This window comes from Notothenia rossii, assembly GCF_949606895.1.
Source record: "Notothenia rossii genome assembly, chromosome: 3".
NCBI lineage: Eukaryota > Metazoa > Chordata > Actinopteri > Perciformes > Nototheniidae > Notothenia > Notothenia rossii.
The window spans coordinates 34,426,670-34,443,334 of NC_136901.1; the positions used below are offsets into that span (position 1 = coordinate 34,426,670).

A 16,665-nucleotide genomic window follows, 5' to 3' on the forward strand; every position below is an offset into this window, starting at 1 on the left:
TTTCAGAGTGGCCTTTTATTGTGGCCAGCCTAAGGCACACCTGTGCAATAATCATGCTGTCTAATCAGCATCTTGATATGCCACACCTGTGAGGTGGGATGGATTATTTCGGCAAAGGAGAAGTGCTCACTATCACAGATGTTTTCAGATTTGTGAACAATATTTGAGAGAAATGGTTATTTTGTGTATGTAGAAAATGTTTTAGATCTTTGAGTTCATCTCATGAAAAATGGGAGTAAAAACAAAAGTGTTGTGTTTATATTTTTGTTCAGTGTACCTACAGTCAGATGTGCAACAATCTTCAACTCAGGCAGCCTGGATTTGTCCAAAGTAAAAGAAAAATATGTCTATTAATAACACCTAGGCTATGCTTACTTTATGTAGGACCTGCAATTTTTCAATTCAATTTAGAGTGAGATTATTGTTCAAATTGGTCAATTTAATAAATTGGGCATTCTGTGAAATTACACCAGGGAGGGGTCACTCGTTCTTTTTGCTGTTTTATAATGCTTTTAGATACATTTTATTTGTTTAAATGAATTACGGGCATGGCATATACTGCATGAACAGAAACATGAATGATGGACAAGGCTATAGTGTAGACTTTTTCAAAGAATTGTCAAACCATGCTTTAAATAATAAATATACTATACTTTAGAAAATATATGCAGTTAGACCTATGACCTATGACTCTGGGGCCCAAAAATAGACTAATTTAGTCCAATAAATTGTAAACCATACAGAATTAACATGTTTATAGCATTATTTACACATTCTCCAGAATTGAACGGTAGTACTCCATAATGGCCGCTAGGGGCGTACCATGCCCAACACCAAACCAACTTCACTCTGCGACAGCGAGCATCGAGAAGGAAACACCCGAGGAGACACAACCTTTCTGTCTGTGTACAACCGTAGCAGCTAAGCAGGGACATAAACCCTTATAATCAGCATAATGTAAGGTTTAAATGTTTGCATATAAAAACGCCATGGTCGCACCGGAAGAAGACGACGTTGTATGCAGTTTGGTGCAAGATGAGCAGCAGCAGTGTGAGTTTCCTTCATATTTTACCAAATGTAATGTCGGAATTGAGAGATTATATTAAAATCGAATCGAGTGCATACAGTTGGTTGCATGCAATGTCACGTCATACTTTAATATTAATGCATTCATCCCTATTGATCATCGTTTATTATAACGAGTGAAGTCTTTACTGTCGATACAGGATGCTGAAGGTGTGCTGCCATAGGTGCTGCCTGCATGTGTTGCTAGGATACTATTCAGGGAGAGGGATGATGGGAGAATTTTAGGTCAGAGTTAAGGTCAATGTAATCCTTATTGTTAATAACTTTAATATGATATCTGCATTTTCCACATCAATAGAAACGAGAGAGGGAGCAGAGGAGGAAGCTGCAGCACTTTCTGAATGACCTGGCCTTACTCGGGTCTTTACAGGTGAGTGAGTGCACATGCATGCAGAGATGAGTAAACATGATCAGACTTCTTTGCTTTTGCAAATAACATGTGTGTTTGTGTTGCAGGGATTTAAATACTTCCAGCCTTGGCTCAGAGGGAAAGAGGAGCTGCTGCTGACCGTCATTAACGAGGATCTGGTTTGTTTTTGTAGAATCCACACAGTAGGCCTACAGCCATGGATCCACTACATAATTTCACTCAAAGAGACTAACCACATAGAGAGCCAAAATGACCACCTAGAAAAGTAATAAGACTATAAAGAGACCAACACAGCTGCAAGGAGACACAAAGTGCCACAAAGAGACTCAAAATGACCATGACAAGGGGCAAAACAACTAGAAAGACACCGATAATGACCACGAAGAGACACAAAACCACTAGAAATGGCAGCAAAACAGCCTGCAAAAAGACAAACTCAATTACAGAGACCAACACATTATTACAAAGAGGAACGAAATGACCACAAAGTGAACCAAACTAAATGAAAATAGACAAAATGGCCACAGAGGTCACACTAACAACTACATAGATTAAAAACAAAATATATTTATAACAGCAAAGACCATAAACTTCTATGTCTGTTCCCAGGATCTTATCGTCTCATATCCCAAATAAATATATCGACCTCATGTATTAATCATCATCATCATTAGGGACTGCAGTTATAACCGTGTCCTGTCCCCCTACCTGTCCCGTCCTGCAGGGTTTTCGGTCCCCAGGCTTCGTGGTCTCCAGAGCCTCCTCCCTCTCCTCCATCAGCAGCTGTAACAGCAGCGATGTCTCCCCCAGCAGCAGCTCCCCCAGCCTGGGCAGTCGAGGCAGCTCTCCCCTGCCTGGAGAGGAGCCTCCGGGCCCCCGAGAGCCTCCGGGCCCCCGAGAGCCTCCGGGCCCCCGAGAGCCTCCGTCACACACACACACCAAGACGCAGCCACAGACTGTCAGGTGATTGATTACACGCCTGGAAATAGAAATATGTAATCAGTGTATGTGGTAGCATTTTACTGACATCTTTTGGTGTATCATTTTGTGTGTAAACAAAGCAAACAATATGTTAAGATATACAGTCATTTACATAAGAATAATAATACTAATAATTTATTACATTTGAATAGCGCCTTTCAAGGGACCCAAGGCCGCTTTACATAGTGAAAAAACAAACAAACAACAGGGGCAAATAATAAAGTAACAAATTAAATAAATAGCAGTAGGAGTGGAAGCATGGGGACTGTGATGGGTTAGGGGTCAAAGGCCATGGTGTGATGGGTTAGGGGGCCCATGGTGTGATGGGTTAGGGGTCAAAGGCCATGGAGTGATGGGTTAGGGGTCAAAGGCCATGGTGTGATGGGTTAGGGGTCAAAGGCCATGGTGTGATGGGTTAGGGGTCAAAGGCCATGGTGAACTGGTGAGTTTGTAATGATGACTACATGGTTATCTGAGGCATAATTGTTTTTATGTTTATTGTAAAATGAAAATAGTGACACAGTTTTTATGTGGCTAACAATTTGGTCACAGTTCACGGCAAGAAGAATGGCTCCATTTTGTAGGAATTTGCCTCCAATCGTTAAAAATCATCTGGTAAACGGCAGAAAATGTATCATTTTGTCAATCGATTAATGTTTAAAGGGCCGGTCGAGCAAAAACAATGGTGAAAAAAAATCTTTATTTACATATATTTTTATATCACATGATCATCTCTCCTTATACTAATAATTGGTTGAAATGTCTCTGTCCTCAGGGAGCCTTGCAGTGAGGAGCATCTCCTCCCAGCCTCCCCCAGTGAGAGAGAGATAGCGGTTCCTGTGAGTGCTTCAGCTGCTCTTTTACTTTTCCACCCACTAACCCTCTCTAAAGTCTGATGGCTTTGACTCCCCCCCTCCCCCCCCAACAGGAGGTGAACTGCACTCTGTTCCTACTGGCCGGCTACGTAAAGTACGGACGGCCCTACGCCTGGATCCGCTCCAATCACGAGCGCCTGGTCAACATCGGGGGCACCGACTCCATGGTCAAAGACACGCCCATGAAACTCAAGTCCATCTCAGACTGGCAGACGCGAGGTATGGAAACAATGTGAGGAATCCAAACACGAGAGAGAGCTATTGTTTAACCGCACAGATTCAATAATTACAAGTTTTTCCATGAGCTAAATCAGACGCAGATGTCTTAGCTCAACCTCAAGACTACTGTTTGGTATGGATTAGTGTTGTGGAAAAAGCTCCAGGTGATGAAAGACTATTAAATCTCTGCTCTATAAATGGATTACAATTTAAAAAATGTGTTTTCTGTTGTTTTTTCACAGGTATTCGCGTGTGGGATGTCATCAGTGAGCTTGTGTGTCTGTGCACCGTCCCCTCTCCCTCCAACCCCTTCGCTCTGGACATGCGCTACATCCAAAACCTTCCCTTCCCCGACCGCTTCCTGGTCACTGGCGCTCTCCTTAACTTCCTGGATACGTATGTGGTTTACGGTAACCGGGACGAGTTGCACTATGACAAAGGTACAAGCTTCTGGAAAGACTAAGAGAGACATTTGAATTTACTTTTATAATTCTAGCCAGCAGGTGATGCTGTTTAGCTACATTACGAAGGGATGGAACGCTTGATTTTGATGATCGTTTTCTCCTTTCAGTGGTGGAAGAGGTGAAGCCTTTGAGGCGTCTTCACGTCCAATCCCTGCTGGAGTTACAGCGACAAAGAGAGGGCTCTTCTGGAGAGGAGTGACTTTAATCTTAAGTGAGATATCATTGGTGCACTTTAACTGACTTATAGTAGAGACAAATACAGCATAGGGTTTATCTGTGTGAAATCTCTTCAAAAGGGTCTGTATTTAGCTCATTGTTTGTGTTTCTCTAATTTCTTTCAAGGCAACACACTCCAGTTGTATCTGTGCTCAGTTAGAAGGTAGTCACATGTATCTTTGAGGTGAAATAACCCTGGGAACTGTGTCACATGACTGAGATTAAACATCCCAGGACCTCTCTGGATGTCTTGCCCTGCTCTCCCAGGCCAAACATAACATTTTAAAAAGGAGCAAAACAGACATATTTATCAGGGTCAAAGCTGCAGAAGTTAAAACTGGTTAAACATTCATCACAGCTGTATGAAAACATGTACAGACGAACGAGTGTTGTATAAAAAGTTTTAATATTCCATAAAGTACATATTTGATTAAATATGTACAATGACATAAAAACAGTACACTGATAAAAATACGCCTTGAAACAGGCACTTTAACCCCTTTCTGTGAGATAGGAGGGGGTTGCGCATTTTGTAAATAAAAAGATACATCATAAGTACAAAATGTTAAAATAACCCGATTAAAACTTTGTGGTACATCAGTCAAAAACACCGAGCTTAGTTTTGGTCAGAAAACACAAAAAATGGTAGCCTCAGGGTGTACCACTAATCCTTAAATCTCTCATTTGTAAACCGTAAGACACTTATCACCTTCATGAGAGGCCGTTACGCAATACTGTACATATCAATGTCTATAACCGTCACTTTTAATTAAGCAGGCAGGGGCCCCCTTTTATGGCTTCGGTAATGAGAACGACTCGGCGTAAAACGGCACATTGTGACGAGGCTGCTCGATATGCAAAGTCATGGTTAGACGTTTCTCCAATTTCCTCCACGTGTGGAATGCAGGTGCACGGCCGGGCATTCCACACCGAGGCTCCAGATGGGAACACAGCGTTCCCAGTGTCCGCACACACACAAACCCGCAAGTCATGGCTGAGTGTGTGTTTTCCCACATGAATGAACATAATTCAGCGCAGTGGACGGTTAGGATCTGTTTTTGTTTTTTTTGGAAGGATGCTGCTGTAAAAGGTAGGATTTGTTGACCCTAAAGCTTACACTGGGGTCTATGTTTTCCAAGTTACTGACGAAAAAGCAGTTGGAAATGATTACATTTGATCTGTTTGGATGTCTAATTCTAATGAAAGTACTAAGGAACAACATTTCAAACCATAAATGATCTTTACTCTACACTTGTACGCCTGTGTTTTCCCTCTGACATCTATATACCCTTGTCCGAAACTCTGATAATGTAAATTAAAAAAGGGTGTTTTGTTCATCCGAATAAAATACAAAGATGAGAAACCTGCCAGTGCCACATGGTTAAAAGAATAATAAAAAAAAATCATGACCGGTCACAAATTTCATAAATAAAAATCTGCCTTCAACGAAAGCTCTCGTCGTCTTTTTCCAGTTTTTGGTCGTCAGTGTGGCCAAAAGTCTCTTTTTCCGACAGATCAAACTCTTTGGCGGCTACAGCATCAAGTAGACTCTTCAAAAACAAACAAGCCTTTTGAAAAACAGAGGCCCGGAAATGAAGCAGTCTGCTCCCTAAATGGCTTGCAGCCAGTCACAAGTCCTCACAAAGCTGTTGACAGCTGAACAAAGGCGTTCGTCAACAGCTTTTTGTGCTACATTGGACGCCATTCTTGCAAAAGTCAACAGACGACTTTGCTGCGTCGAAAAACCTCCAAGTCCGTACGCTCACTGGTTATGGCAACATCCTTTCCTCCTTCATCCAAATATGGACTTTCCCCTCTTCCCACTCTTAACCCCTTTGTCCTCCCTTCTGTCTTGCAATCGCTCCCGTCAGTGCGGTTGTCCTTGAGGTTGTTGTCAGGTAAATGTGGTCCCATTTTTTTACGTAAGGGTAAAAAGTGTGGGTTCAGTTCCAACTGTCAGAGGCAGACCCTCTTCTCGTGATGGCTCTGAGGGGGCTGCGAGACACAGAGCCCCTCTTCTTCCATCGAACTGAAAAGAAACAGACAGAGAGGGATGAGTCAGTGGTGTTAGCTTAGCAGCTGCAAATTAAACTCTGTTGTATAAATGTTACTTATGAACATCCAAGAAGCCTCAATAGTGTGTTAACCTTGGCTTTAAAGTGTCATAGTCAAGGTTTTACATGTACTGTTACGTACTGTACGTCAGCCTTTGTGTGGTTGTCACAAAAATGTGCTGCATTGGGAATCTTATCTTTCCAAAAAACTTGGAGAGCAAGAATGATAAAGACAAATAACCAGGAAAAGGTTCTTTAATCAAACACCATTAAAATAGGGCTTTTTGATTACCACTCGTATGGCTAACAAAGCCGAGATGGAGTAAATACATAATGGATCAGCATTTGACATATGTTTAAAAAAATTTAAGGGAGAAATACAGCATTTAAAAGTTGTAAGAAGTAAACGAATCTAGGTGGGCTAGGAAGATGTGGCCTAAAGCTTAACTGAATGAAAAAGGTCTTCAAAAATCGAACTGAAAAACACCAGAAGCAGCACTAACACGTTTAAACAGCAACTAGTCTAGAAGCTACCCTAAAATCCCATTATGAAAATATATATATTTTTTAAATTAGTGTTTCAGTCTCACCTTTTCCCAGACTGGCAGGTAGCGTGCAGCTCTTGGTGTTGGCGGGGGAGTTCACCGACTCCTCTTCCAGTTTCCCCTTCCCCTCTCCGGGCTGCAGCGCGGCCGACCCCTCCTGCTGGAAGTCGCTCAGCGCTCGTTGGAAAGAATGCGCCAGACACGCCGTCATGTCCCGCGCCCTCTCCGCCCGGCTGCACCAGAACACCCGGCACTGCAGCTGCTGCCCCTGGTGCTTGCAGATGTACAGGAAGACATTGGGCAGGTTCGCGTCCGCCGCACAGTACGCGATGTCTTGCAGGTACGTCTTCGTCAGCTGCCGACCTGTACTAAGCTCCTTGACCTCCACGTATCTCGGCCGCACCACCAGGGCGTGGTCTTTGCTGAGCTTCTTCCTGTTTGAAACACCTTCCAGCAGGTGGCTAATAGCGTCCTGGGCCTGCTCTCGGTCCAGAGAGAAGATCTTCTCCGTGCCCAGGTAGTGGACCTTAAAGAGAGGGTCACCGTGGGATAGAGACTCTGTGCGGTCGCGGCGAAAGCGGCGACGTAGCGCAGCCGGAGAGTTCTTGAGGGTCTGCATGAGCTGAAACGTGCCGAGCGACATGGTGCGCTTCAGGCTGGATTTGGGGGAAATGTTGGCTGAGGTGTGATCGCCAGAGGTCAGCTGGTCCTCTTTAGAGCCGCTCCCACTCTTCCACCTTTCTTCTACGAATGGAGCGTAGTTGCATCCACTGCTTTGATCTGAAATGAGGCAGAGAAAGACAGTGAGCACATTATTTATCAAGAAGTTGATGGGGATCGGGTGCATCCTGGAGATGGTTTGTTTTGACATTGAGTGTTATCTTTTACATACGTTCCAAGCCTTGATGTGGAAAACTAAACACGCAGTCAGCACAGCTTGTACCGCAGCGGCATGGAAGAACAAAAGGCCACCTAACAGGATCAGTTGCGAATGTGACGCGGAGGAACTCACCACAGACTCCAGCCATTAAATATTTACACTCAGGTTTGTCCTCACAGCTGTGAAGACACACACTGAACTGGACACATGCCCAAATAAATTGAAGGTTACACAAAGTGACACGCAGGTAATCACAGGTGCATAGCTGTGTTTAAACTCAACCCTGTGCCGAGCATTACATACACTCATATCACTATGTTATTAGTTACTGGACGACTTCTCAAATTCTTTGACCTTGCCTTTTTGAGCCTTATACAATGTCCACTTCTGGCCTCCCATTGTCTCCCATCCTACTCACCCACAGAACTGCATGTTCTCTATTGTGTCAAAACGTTATTTGTTCCCCTTTCTCTTTTCTTGGCCATTCTTTCAACATCCTAGCTCTTCAGAAGTGACTTGCAGTGAAAACCACCAACTGTTCCAAGGTGGTGACCATTGTTAAGCGACCCCTTGAGCAGGAAACCGCTTTGCATTCTCCCCCCCCCCCACCCAAAATATTTCTCCTATAAACAATGGCATGCTTTTGTGAGTATGTCACATTGCAAAAAGGGACGCAAGTTGACCTAAAGTCTCACCCAGACCCAGGGCATGCACACATGCAGCTACGCGTGTGGGCTGTACACAACTTTCACCTGGAAACTCACAGACAGATAGCTGGCTGTTTTGCATTTACGCAAGACTGCTTTACAACGACAACACTGGTTTTCCCTGTGCTCAATAACCAAAAGAGTACAAGATAAAGTTAAAACACGTCATGTGCCTGAAAATACTTGTCTACATGATCTGAATAAACAACTTTACTTCAATCTGACGTGCAGAGAGCTGTCACATCCACAGCCCATCCTGTGGGTGAATATTTATTCATTTATTCTGTAACCAAAACTCATGTAGAGATTCTTGCTCCAAACTATATTCTAAATAATGTATACATAAATATACTTAATACATTTCCATAAAGAGGTCATTTTAAGTATACATTTTTTGTGTAATTTTGCATCAACACACAAGATAGAATTTATGTATGTATTGCTATCACATTACTTTTCCATGCTACACTTATTTTAGCTATAATACTGTTACTCTACCTATTGTTGTCCACCTTTGTAAATTTTAATTAGTGTAATTTCCATCTCTAATGTTTTATGCATACTTATATTAAATGTTTTGCCTCCTTACTTTTGCTGTGAGAGTAAATGTCCCCACTGTGGGATTTATAAAAGGTATTGTGATTAAGATTATTCAGATGAAACAAAGCAACCAACAAGGAATTAAGGTAAACCCAATCCAAAATACAACTGATTAAGCAATGGCAAACTATTTCTCCAAACTTTTTTTTCTGGTCATTTTCTCCTTCTTTGTATGCCGAATTAACCAAAAGAGCCTACTGATTACCTACATCTAATAAACAAGATATACTCTGCTGTATAGTTGCAGAAATAGGCGAGATAACTTTAAATTGGCTGATTTTTTAATGTGGTTTGGCGAACCCCGGTGTAAGATAACAGCCAAACTGTCAAAAAGCTGTTACATTTCTGAATGCATTTTACCTTTACGTATGAAAAAGTCGATTTAAAAACTTTTAAAAAATGTATCTTACCTGGCCACAGTTTCATGCAAACGATGTCCTTTAGCGTCTCAGGTGAACCTCGGAGTTCTGTGATGTTTTTGAAACACTGGGCAGGTGGAAGTGTGCTATCCTGCACGCTTTTACGCAAAACCAGCTTGAAAAGTCCTTATTGTTGAAAGAAATAATCGATTAACCGAGTCGGTTTCTGTTGTCCCGTGAGTTCAGTGTTCGTCTTGCGTAAATATATGTTTAAATGAGACAGTTTATGTGCAGGCTGGATCATGCTCTCCTTTCTCTGCTCGCGGTGAGTTGAGTGAATGTGAGAGCTCGCGCGACAACGGTTTTTAAAACAGTGTAGGCGCGGGCTCGTCACACACGGACGAGCGCTGGTGTCAGAGCCAGGTTAGAGCAGAGGAGGCTGGTTGTTCTGAGGGGGGAAAGGAGGGATGATTTACAATAGAAAAGGGATTTACAGTACATGATAAGGTGGATAACAGTTAACACTTACTGGCGTGGGTGTTTCAAAAGAAGATGTATGGCATACCTCCTTCATGTACATGCCCCCTTATAGTTGAGTACATTTACTCAAGTACACATTTTATACTACTTTATACTTCTACTCTACTACATTTTGGAAGCCAATCTTGTAGGTTTTACTCCACTAAATTAATTGTACATATATATTTACTAGTTATTATATAAATTCATATTTTGACACTAAATACTTTTAAAATATGATCATTTGGTATAAATTACAGCATTCAACATTGTATTTGAGTAAATAAAAACGTATTTTACAGTTTAAGCTCTTTAAATGTGAAGAGGTGTTGCCTTTGCTTTCACATTTTTAAATGTATTTTGTTTTTTGCTGCCATGAGTACATTTACTCAGTTATGGCACCATTCTCAAAACAGTACTTTACTTGAAATTGGGTATTTTTGCAGTGTGGTATCAGTACTTTTACTCAAATAAATAATCTGAATACTTTTTCTAACACTGAGTGTATGTCACCTGAAGTAGGGGTTATGTCAACTCATTTTACACTGTGTTGTATCTGCTCTTTATTGAGAAGAATATGACGTTTATACTGAGTGAAATATTCAAGATTCTATGGCTATCATTGTTCCTTAAAATATAAATATATTTGTTGCACAACTTCTAATACAAAATGACCCCAAAATATTCAGCCTGAAAGATCTGTGGGATTGATATATAATATTTGACAATACATTGGGTCTCCAATATGGTATTATTTTGTATACGTACAAAACATGATTGGATATTTACCTTGGGGTTAGGGTTAAGGTTCTAAAATGAGAGTAGAGGGTCAATAGACAGCTATTTTTCTATTATCAATTAACCTTTTGGATAATTATTTACTCAAATAAAGCATCAGAAATGTTCCCAAAGCTGTCATCCACATTTTTTGTGTGACCCATGATATGAGTAGTAGAGAGGATAATTTCGCATTAACATAACTAATCAAAACGATTAAAATGTAGATTTTTTATGACAATATAAGAGTCGTCATCTTTTCACAAGCCCATGACGCTATGCTCCACCAACTGAAAGTTTCACATTACCTGCTACAAGTAGAAAACAAGGCTTGAGGAAACATCTGAAACCCACTACCTTTCATTACTTCCACATTGCGTCAGAGCCCCTCTCTAATGGGGATCGCTGGCCTCCCTGGTTCAGATCTGCTCATAGTGTTTATTCTGGGGGCATTTTGAACAGTGGCAGAGGGAAAAGTCTGAACTGTTCCATGTGTGTATGCGTCTAAGTGTGTGTGGCTGGGTGTGCCTGATGTGGAGAAACAGTAGGGCCCCTGTTTCTCCTGGGTTTGGCCCAAAAGCAGTTAAGTTCTGAACGTCACACTCGCCTCAGAGCCTAGCGGGAAACACTGTAACTGTTCTTGGGGCCCCGGTGACATAATGGACCATCTCAGACATCAGTCTCCCACCCTCCTGACGTGTCCCACAACAACAGCGAGTCAGCATCCAAACTGTAGCATACGCAGGCGTGTAGCTGCAGCTCTTAAGACAGGGGTGTCCAAACTTTTTTCAAAGAGGGCCACATACAGAAAGAAAATACGAAGGGTATAGAGGAGAGCTATATTGCCTCATAAGTTAAGAATAAGTTAGCTAAATCAATCAAATGTATGATGTTTGATACTTGAAAATGCTTTAAGAAACACAACAGCCTAAATTCCAGCTCTCCAGAGGGTTTACTTTATTTAGTTATAATCAGAATCAGAATACCTTTATTCGTCCCACAGCTCATTCCTTAAAACAGAATGATCAGATTGCTTATAAAAAGAGGAAACATGAAGGGTAGATTTCAAGGTTGGTATGTAAATAAGTTATTTGGCTTTTTTTAATCAACTGAGATTTGTTTAAACATTTTTCCAACTTTAATTTACAGAATTTATGTGAAAAGTGGGCTTATTAAGACATCAATACGGTGTAATATATTTGTACATATATATTCAAGAAGTACAATATATGATAAGCACAAGTGAATTTTTGGGGCATATTTCATTATACTTTTTGAATTAGCTAAGGGCCGTTTCAAAATGGCCGCTTTTGGCCCCTGGGCCGTAGTTTGGACACCCCTGTCTTAAGAAGTGCAGACTTTACAGGTTTAACCCTGCACTAAAACACTTACTGTTTATTTAAGAAAACACAAATGTACTTTGTGTTTAGGCTGTATTGGATAAGAAATATTGTATGCAAAAAAGATACTCTGGAAATATTGGTTGGACATTTTGTAGACGTGGATGGTTCCCAGAGGATAAACCCTACTTACTTTAATGATTCCCTGTACTTCTCCTGCACCAACATTTAGATTGAAGCTAATTAGCAACTACTTTTTAGATAGAAACTTTTCCCTTTTTCAGTGAAATATCAACAACTTATAATACATGTTTGGCCTAGGTGGCTAGCATGATCAGAAAGCACATTTCCATGAGCTTTAAGTGATAGGTAGGTTTGATCATGCTAACACGCTAAACTCAGTGAGTGAACACTATATAACCAATATATACATGGTTAAATTATGCTACAATATCAATATCTACTGGATAAACACCACATTTTGAGTGAGATATTTATATATTATATTATAAGAGGTGTCCTAATGGAAATGACTTTTATGGTGGTTAGTACCACTTGTTTTATCAATACAATATTTAGTATCATGGAACCCTTGAGTTTTCATCTACCACGATCGGGAAATCAACATTTAAACTAGTCTGTCCTGCTTAAAACTTCTGCATTGTATCATAACCATTTGGAGCAATTGTTTTTAATATAACAAAAAAATTGATTGATTATATTCTTTGAGCAGAAAAATCTGAATTATTTGAGAGAAAAAAAACACCAATTTCTAATGTCAATCTCTCCTAATCAGAGTTCTGTTAAGATAATGGGCTCTATTACAGACACACCCAATTGTTCAGAAACTAATTGGCAGCCATTAATTCAAATGCCTTCACAGCTACTTGTGACTGAAACCAGCCAAGTCTCAAGAGGTTGTTGCAAGTCATTGTGGGGAAACAAAGACAATCTCTGACTGCAGCAATGAGCAGGGTGATGGGAAATAGTAGGTTCATGAGAGCAACACCTCATGACACAACAGCTCCTTCAATGGACTTTTGAACTGAGAGGACATTTGGGGATTTAGAGGGAAATATCACAGATTGGACCTTTAACCAAACAGGAGAGATTGGCAGCCAGGGAGAAAGTGGAGCATTTGTTGATGAGATTATCTATAAAAACCCACTAAGGTTGACTAAGTTATCTGTTTAACTCATATTTTCACAGGGTTTTGACCTCTGTTGAGGTTGCCATAGTGGAACATTTGAACAGGGATGTAACACTGCTATTGTTGGAAGCAGGGCGAACAAATTAAGGAAGTAAATTGACACAATGTACTGTAAGCTCACTCCCATCCGTTGTAGAGATGTTCTATGCCCAGTTCCCTTTTTCTAAACCTCTGTAAATCAAATATGATTGGCATTTATTGATGCAAACCTACAGCTATAGGCTTGTAAACAGTGAAGACTTGTTCTAGTTATACTGGAGCTAAGAACCACAACACAATCTGTCCCTGGCACCATTACAACCAGTGCTATGAGTGCTGTTGAGATCTCCATATCAAGTGAATACTTAAAACGAAAGTTAATAATAAATCAAATATATATTCTTGTATAAACCCATAATGAGAATGCTTCTTGATGGTTTTTGAATATGCATGTATGTTTACAATTTTATCTGTTGCTGTTTTGATAACTTTGCGTTTTAAAAAGAGGGTGTTGAGATCTCCATATCAGGTTGAATCATTAAAACAAAAGTTAGTTATAATCAAATATAATCAATTATATTCTTATATATTCTATATCTACAGTATAAACAAAACACAAGTGGTTTGTTAAGTTGAGTGTGTAAGGCCTATAATGGTTTATGGGTGTCACTGATAAGGGGAGAGACAGTTTCTTCCCCTCTTCCCTCACAGCAGTACACAGGGAGGGGGGCTCCTGACTTACGGAGAAAAAGACAGAGGCCCCAAAATGTCATAGCCATAGAATATGGCCCCTGGTATACTCTCTCCCGGTAAAAGCTCTGTCCCTCAGAACTGGGTTTTTGCTCTCGGTAAGGTTCTCTCAAACTTGGTAACTATTGCTTAAATCTCTGTGTATTGAATGCTGAGGGAATGGTTTGGATGAAAGTTTTGAACGGGATTCTTAAACCAATTATTCTTAAATGTGTTGGAATTCTTAAAGAGCCTGTGACACGAGTTTCCCCCATCATCCAAACCCATCAATTTGACTAAATATTGTCCCCTTAAAAATCGTTACTGAACTGATTTTGGATATTTGTACTTTGATAACCATTAATCTGCCCTTCAATGTTGACCATTTTCTGGATCTTCTCGGGGATTCTTCAAGTCCCGCCAAATTATGTGTGACGTCATTGCGGGCACAGCGCTCCAGCTGCACCGTTCAGGATCCCAGGATCTGCATGTTAACCCACGATGGCGCACACAGCAGCAAGCTCAGACAGCGATGACAGTTTAATTTTAAACGTGTCTGAGAGCTCATATGAGGCTGAAGGATCGGTTTATGTTGTATCTGTTAGAAGTTTAGGAATTAGGTGCGTCAATATGGGCGATCATACGGTCATGTAGCCAGTGGTGGACTGGGACTAAAAATCAGCCCGGGACTCTCGACCGGCCCACTTCGGTACCGCTAGTAAATTTGTCAACGGGGGGAGTGGGGGATGTGCTAGTGACTTATCCGACCGGCCCACTTCGTTACCGGCCCATCGGGATTCGGGGGGAGCCTCGCTGCGGGGAAACGGTGGACCTAGTGTCCCGATCGGAGTGGGAATAATAATAATAATCTGTGCATTTTATCCATTAATTTCCCCAATATTGTGGTAAAAAAAAACACACGTTTAATCCATGTTGGTGTACTACAACTACAAAAAGCATCGGTTTTTTTTCTCATCAGGAAATGCAGACCGGCTCAAACAAACGATTTTTAAATCATCATCCTCACGATCATTTAATGTATCATATGTTCGCCGAATTGACATGAAAGCACTAATAAATGTAGTTTCATCCACTTGAGTTTACAACTACAAAAATAATCGATTTGTTTTTATATCACATCCTACGGGAGGAAATTCAGCAGCTCTCACTACCAATTTTTAATCCTAATGTAATCATCATCTTCACCATGATCGTTTATGTTTATGTTCACCGAATTGACATGAAAGCACTGACAAATATGGATATAGTGTAGTCAACTTCATTAAAACGTTATTAACGTGCCTAAACTCAGTAATTCACCATTTCTACGCATGACAACACACTTTGTCTGTGTTTGGCTCTCTCGCCGCACAGTGAAGCATTCCCGCATTGACGTCACTTCCGGCTTCCCCCAAAACTTCCAAATTAGTCGAAGGAACTTCCCCGCGATGTTCGAAATTATTGATATTTATCGGAACGGTATCGCACCTTCTTTTTTAAACTGACGGTTCGAGATGACTAGTAGCTCAATATTTCATTGCACAACAGTTGTTGGGATGCTGTACAGGCTCTTTAAACCAATAATTCTTAAATGTGTTGGAATTCTTAAACCTACCATTCTTAAATGTGTTGGAATTCTTAAACCAATCATTCTTAAATGTGTTGGAATTCTTAAACCAATCATTCTTAAATGTGTTGGAATTCTTAAACCAATCATTCTTAAATGTGTTGGAATTCTTAAACCTACCATTCTTAAATGTGTTGGAATTCTTAAACCTACCATTCTTAAATGTGTTGGAATTCTTAAACCAATCATTCTTAAATGTGTTGGAATTCTTAAACCAATCATTCTTAAATGTGTTGGAATTCTTAAACCTACCATTCTTAAATGTGTCAGGGTTTTAGAACTAATTAGAGAACCTTCGCCACCACAAGGAAATTCTTTTTGGATTTTGTCGGAAGACTTTAATGGGTGAACTATGAATTAAGGTTTTAGATTAGAAAATGACCCCAGCATGATATGTTTAGTATGATTATAATGTTGTAAAGAGAGAGAAGGTAAAAACCCTGTATAAGTTTGGACCTATTTTTCTTCAAATAAACTGATCCCACCTTTTGGTTTGGGACAACTTAAAAGACATCTCTCCTGCTTCAAAGGTAAGATTGCACCCTGCCACACTCACACAGGGTAACACTCACACAGGGCCACACTCACACAGGGCCACACTCACACAGGGCCACACTCACACAGGGTCACACTCACACAGGGCCACACTCACACAGGGCCACACTCACACAGGGCCACACTCACACAGGGCCACACTCACACAGGGTCACACTCACACAGGGCCACACTCACACAGGGCCACACTCACACAGGGCCACACTCACACAGGGCCACACTCACACAGGGCCACACTCACACAGGGTCACACTCACACAGGGCCACACTCACACAGGGCCACACTCACACAGGGCCACACTCACACAGGGTCACACTCACACAGGGTCACACTCACACAGGGCCACACTCACACAGGGCCACGCCTCATTTACTGATATCAAAATCCTTCGGGATCGCTTAAACAGATTTAAGAGAGTTATCTGCATTGAAACAGCAGTTAATTGAACCTGTTTCTTCAGGGAGTTAATAGAGGTGAGATCTTGCTGACGTTGGTGGATCTGAGCCAAGCAGCAAACTTACATAGACTCAATAACTTTGGTTAGGTTAATTAGTAGGTCTGAGTAATTTGCC

The 16,665-nt window shown here is 41.0% G+C and overlaps 2 protein-coding genes across 2 annotated transcripts; one reads left to right on the top strand and one right to left on the bottom strand.

Annotated features, from left to right (window-relative positions):
* Positions 1 to 689: 689 nt before the first annotated feature.
* On the top strand, positions 690 to 5,460 carry LOC307033468 (uncharacterized protein). The gene is made up of 8 exons (XM_079671955.1): positions 690 to 1,050; positions 1,385 to 1,456; positions 1,543 to 1,614; positions 2,181 to 2,419; positions 3,213 to 3,276; positions 3,366 to 3,531; positions 3,774 to 3,971; positions 4,103 to 5,460. The coding sequence occupies exons 1-8, from the start codon at positions 1,036 to 1,038 to the stop codon at positions 4,192 to 4,194; spliced, it is 918 nt and encodes a 305-aa protein (XP_079528081.1). The 5' UTR covers positions 690 to 1,035; the 3' UTR covers positions 4,195 to 5,460.
* On the bottom strand, positions 4,599 to 16,048 carry LOC307033469 (uncharacterized protein). The gene is made up of 3 exons (XM_079671956.1): positions 9,408 to 16,048; positions 6,856 to 7,590; positions 4,599 to 6,240 (listed from the first exon to the last, which is right to left on the bottom strand). The coding sequence occupies exons 1-3, from the start codon at positions 9,421 to 9,423 to the stop codon at positions 6,155 to 6,157; spliced, it is 837 nt and encodes a 278-aa protein (XP_079528082.1). The 5' UTR covers positions 9,424 to 16,048; the 3' UTR covers positions 4,599 to 6,154.
* Between the last annotated feature and the right edge of the window lie 617 nt (positions 16,049 to 16,665).